This window comes from Sinocyclocheilus rhinocerous, unplaced genomic scaffold, assembly GCF_001515625.1.
Source record: "Sinocyclocheilus rhinocerous isolate Xijiao unplaced genomic scaffold, SAMN03320098_v1.1 scaffold553, whole genome shotgun sequence".
Lineage (NCBI taxonomy): Eukaryota > Metazoa > Chordata > Actinopteri > Cypriniformes > Cyprinidae > Sinocyclocheilus > Sinocyclocheilus rhinocerous.
Window position 1 is genome coordinate 309000 of NW_015627255.1, and position 5427 is coordinate 314426.

General features: G+C 35.7%; 1 protein-coding gene across 1 annotated transcript; it reads right to left on the reverse strand.

Moving 5' to 3' along the window:
• Positions 1-273: 273 nt before the first annotated feature.
• On the reverse strand, positions 274-3285 carry LOC107726262 (C-factor-like). The gene is made up of 6 exons (XM_016535796.1): positions 3064-3285; positions 2362-2416; positions 1774-1961; positions 1149-1313; positions 900-1010; positions 274-796 (listed from the first exon to the last, which is right to left on the reverse strand). The coding sequence occupies exons 1-6, from the start codon at positions 3208-3210 to the stop codon at positions 683-685; spliced, it is 780 nt and encodes a 259-aa protein (XP_016391282.1). The 5' UTR covers positions 3211-3285; the 3' UTR covers positions 274-682.
• Positions 3286-5427: the final 2142 nt, after the last annotated feature.

Genomic DNA, 5427 nt, shown 5'->3' on the forward strand with positions numbered 1-5427 from the left:
CCAGTGGTTCTCAACGGGGGGCCAATTTAGTCTTAAAATTATTTGAACTGAGTTATATGAACATAACCTTAATAAATAAATAAATAAATAAATAAGTACAGCTGGCCTTTAAATCAAAAGGGTTGAAAACCACTGCACTAAAATGGGTATATTTCTTAAACACTAGAGGGCGTACTGTACCCATGTAATTTTGGATGATTGAAGATCGCGATATTCACTAAATATATGAGACATGTAGTGGCAGGAAAGCTCTCACAATTATTTTTCTTTGTTATTATTGTAAATCATTTTATTGTTTCTTTTGGCTCTCTCTTTTACATTTTCCTCATCTTCCTTTATTTACTTATCCATTCTCCCATTGTCTCACAGCTAATTTTATTACAATTGCTAATATTTAATTTGGAAAGACTGCAATACAAATATCAGTTGGGGGAAACTTCAAGGCATAAGAAACCTGTTTTCATGTTTTTATATGAAATCTTCCTCACATGCATTACACTAATATGATAGCATATTTTTCATTGCTGTTTTACAAAGTTTGTGAACCTGTAAATAAATACCACGTCTTATACTAGAATTGCTGTTTGTAACATTTTTCTCAGACAAACCGCAGACAGACAAAAAAGTGGAAGTACATGTCAAACTTAAGATGTGAACACAACACACAAGATGAGTTGCGTAATCACCAGGGGATGTTTTTGCCTTCCCAATCTAAAAGAGTTCCACTGTCTTTCTCGGTGAGGCTTGTGATGACTTTCATCATACTGCTGATGCTCTCAAGTGTCGTCAGGGGAGCCTGAGGGTGCCACGAGAAAAATGTCAAATGTGAGGCTGCCAAAGGAAGTAAACCAGTCTGAGATGAATGTAAAAACACATTTGTAACAAGCGCTTTGTATTACCTCTGGGCCTCCCATTTCTGTCTGGACCCATCCTGGATGGAGAGACATAACTAGAATGCCATCTTTTTTTAAATCTTCCGCCAAGCAGCAAGTTAACATGTTCAGTGCTGCCTGAAGTAAAGAAACAGTCAAGATGTAATATTTTTAATAGTGATTTATGAGTAAAATAAAGCCTATGGTTAATAATACTTGAAGAAATGTTTATGTTTTGTTGTCTATGGATTACAGTAAAAGGGCTCGATAAGGTACCTTGCTGACCCGATAGGGGTACATTGGAGACACAGAGAAATTCTCAGGGCATCTGGTGATGGATGACAGCAGTGTGGAGACATTGATAATAGCTGACCTACTGCAAGACATGCTGGTTTGATGAGGAAACTGAGCTGCAGCCTTGCACAGGAGGGGATGGAAATCCTGAAAATGAATTAACGTCATTTACCGTAAAGGGGAAATGTTACACAATAAAATTTTTGCCTTGTTTTCCAGTACAAATATCTAAACATTGTCAAATCAAGAAGGGGCAAAATGACTTTAAGTCTTTAAGATAATAAGTCTTGTTTACTGGGGAAAAATTAATAAATAATAATAATAATAAAATAAATTAAAGTGAGTTTATGCTTTGAAAAAAAAAGAAAAAAATATCTGTCAGTGGAGTAAGAATAAGAACAAAAACCTTTATTTAAAGGATAAACAAGATTATCTTTCTTACCCGATTGACAGATGTTTTTCTTGTTTAGAGCATACTTAATTTGTATACATTTTTTAAAAGAATAATACTTAATATCTTAAGTCACATACAATTTTTTAGATATTTATAATGAAAAACAAGACTAAGTAAGACAATCATTTGTTGCAGTGTTGAAGGTTCACCCACCTTTGCGATGAGCATGGGTCCTACAACATTGGTTGTGTACACGTTCACCATCTCCTGCATTCCTGTCTCTGCTAGGGATCCTGGGATGTTCACACCAGCATTGTTGATGATCAGATTCAGGCCTTTGCCCTTCAGCTTGGCTTCCACCAGTTTTGAGGCCTCTGCGATACTAGTAGGACTGGTCATGTCTATTGAGAAAGTAGGTAAACCAACATTATATTAGATTAAAAGAGTAGTTCATCCAAAATTGAAAATGTTGAAAATCTGATGAGTTTGTGTTTTCATCAGAGCAAATTTGGAGAAATGTAGCATTACATCACTTGCTCATCAATGGATCCTCTGCGGTGAATGGATGCCAAACAGCTGATAAAAACATCACAATAATCTGAGCAAATGATGTAATGCTAAATTTCTCCAAATCTGATGAAGAAACAAACTCATCTACATCTTGGATGGATTAAGGCCAAGTCAATTTTCAGCAAATATTCATTTTTGGGTGAACCAATCCTTTAATCTAGGTAATGAACAGAATCATGACTCAACCACAAAATTACAACAACGTTCATTATTTTATTATTAATCTCCTACCAAGTTGGACAACCGTGATCACATCATGGTGCTTCTGAGCTAGTTCCTGGAGATCCTAGAAGACAAGCAGTTGGAAGTGCTTTCCAGGATGTTTTAGAAATACACATCTTCATAAAATGACACACACATTACGTGTCACACTTCACCCTTTAAATGCAGCACAGAAACAGCAGAGTTGCCCAACAAGTTTCAGTGCCACAATGACTCATCTATGTCGTCTTTGTAAAACTCAAATAGTACAGATAGTACAAAGTTCAAACAATTTGTTTTTCATATAGCACGTAGTGCATTGGCATTTACTGAATTTAAACAAAAACTTTATGCTAAATGGCAATGACAACATCATTGACAACATTGAAAACATATGATTTTTATGATTTCAGAAACACTTTACAATAAGATTTGTTAACATGTTTTTTTTAGATACCATGAAGTAACAGTTAACAGTACTTTTAAATCTAAATGAACCTTTAACATTTCAAGTTGTATAAATTAACTGAATTGTATAATTTTGTAAATTAATTATACAATATAATTAAGTATAGTAATTAAGTTTTATAAAATAATTAAAATTAGTTAACATCAATTACGAACAAACATTAATTAACAAGGAACAGCAGTATATATTTAGAAATTAACTTACCAATTGCACACAGGTAAACCAGTTGAACTTTTCTATACAGTGTTAGCATGGCTTCTTACCTGTGATCTTGGTCCATTTGGGTCTCTACAACCAGCAAAGATCTGAACTGGAGACAAGGGTGAATCAACCAACTGGCGAACCAACTCAAGTCCAATTCCACGGTTTGATCCAGTCACCAGAACACTGTCACATATTCTAGATGCCATTATCAGTCAAAAGCTCGTCTGTGACCTGCACTCAGTCTACAATGGAAGGCATGTACATGTATGTTAGTGTGTATGTATTGGATGTGTGGGAGTAATCAGGGTTATGGAGTAATAAGTCTATTAACTCTTTAAAGGTCTGTGAATGTTTACCGCAACTGCAACTGCTTATGCTTCTGTTAGTCTCTCCCAGACCACAAAGCTGCCTTCCTCCCTGACAGAGAGAACATTACATTTACATTTACTCATTTAGAAAGTGTTTTAATCCAAAGAAGCTTACAAATGAGACATGCAGTATAAAGCTGATATAAATGAGTAACAAATCAGATGTCTTCTCAATGTCATTCTATTACCATACATTGATTTAAATCAGTCTTGACTCTGATTTTCTCTCATTCTTAAGTTTGACTGTAATTCATGGCCAAAAACAAAGTACTTTAACTCAGATACTTATGTTTTAGATACTTAAATATACAGATATTGATAGCATTTTATTGTCTTATATGATGCCCAAATCACTAAACAGCAGTGACAGCAGAGCATTAAAAAAACCAAAAAAAACAATTCCAGACCACTAGATTGAAGAGCTTTTTATTTCATAGAGCCTCAAGTTATTCTTTATAATTAGCCACAAACATATCCACAGACTGATGTGGAAATACATGTTAAACGTAAGAATGCTGCTGAACTACACAAGAAATGTTGAGTAATCATTGTGGTATACTACTGCTGTGCCAATTGACTGTCTTAGATGCTTGTGATCCCAGTCACCTTCAAAATATCTAAATACCTCTAACACAAAATAAATGAAATGTTAAAAATATTTTTTACAAATCTTATTAAAATTTTAAACATGAATTTAAAAAAATGTGCATCATGCTTTATGCTTAAAACAATTTAAGCAAATTACTAATGGGGTAAGAGAAATACATTATATTATTATATTTTTATATAATTCTAGAATACAATTTATGAAAAATTATATTCTTATACACTGTTCAAAAGTTTAATCAGTATGATTTAAAAAAAAAAAAAAAAACTTATTGGGCACCAAATCAGCATAGAATGATTTCTGAAAGATCATGTGACACTGACACTGCTGAAAATTCAGCTTTGCCATAACAGGAACAGATTACGTTTAAAAAAAAATGTATTTTATATAAAATAACTGTAAGGGATCTGCAAGAAATGGGACCAAAATGCAAATGAGCAGACAATGGTATTTTATTAACAAGACGTAGACTAGAACAGCAGGGGGGAATGAGGAGTCAATACAGTCCAAACAGAGGGGCAGGGCAGACGACACAATACGGGCAGGAGGGATGACCACTGAGACAGTCCGAGATGCCACGGACTCTAGCACGGAGGAGGCAGCTCCAGAGGAAGGACCAGGCAGGAACACAGGGAACCCGTAGCTTGAAGTGAAACTCAAATGTCGCACCAGTCTAGCCGCCAGGTAGGGACTCACAGAACCAGAGACTTGACACCTGAGAGAGGAGAGCTGCTTCCAGGCAGTGGGGGTCAGTGGCCAGGGAATCTGGGTTAGGGCAAGACAGGACAAAACAAACAAGATGAGACTCAAGACAACACAACCAGATGGACAATTGAAAACAAAAAGTGAACAAAGCAAAAAAGTAATAAATAACCAAAACTACCCAAAGAAATAAGAGTAAAAACAAAAAGCCAAGATCCAAAAAGGAAATTTGGAACCACAAAAACAAGAGTAAATAAATCTAAATCAAAAAGAGAAACAAAACTAGATAAGCACACAATCAAACAACAAGAACTAGACAGAACTAGAGAAGACAAAAAGGAAACGAGGATATAAAATAACTAGATAAGAGATAAAAAAATAACTTGAGCAAGATCAAAAGGATAAATTCTGGACCAACAAACAGGTAAGCACCAAAACAAACCAGCAGAGGCACAAGGAAAAGGAACCCAATATATGGAGCAGCACACACACACACACACACACACACACAAGGACCAGGTGAAAACAATCAAGCAGACAAGGGCTAAACAAGGGGGTGTGACCAGGGGAAACAAGGAGGTGGGACAAGAGCACATGGCAGACACAAACAGAGACAGAACCATGTGCTTAGGCACAAAACAAACAAAGAAACATTGAACAAAAGACAGTCAGGGCAGGATCCTGACAGTACCTTCCTCCCAATGGGTGCCTGCAGGCGTCCACACTGGGCAAAACAGTACAGGGAG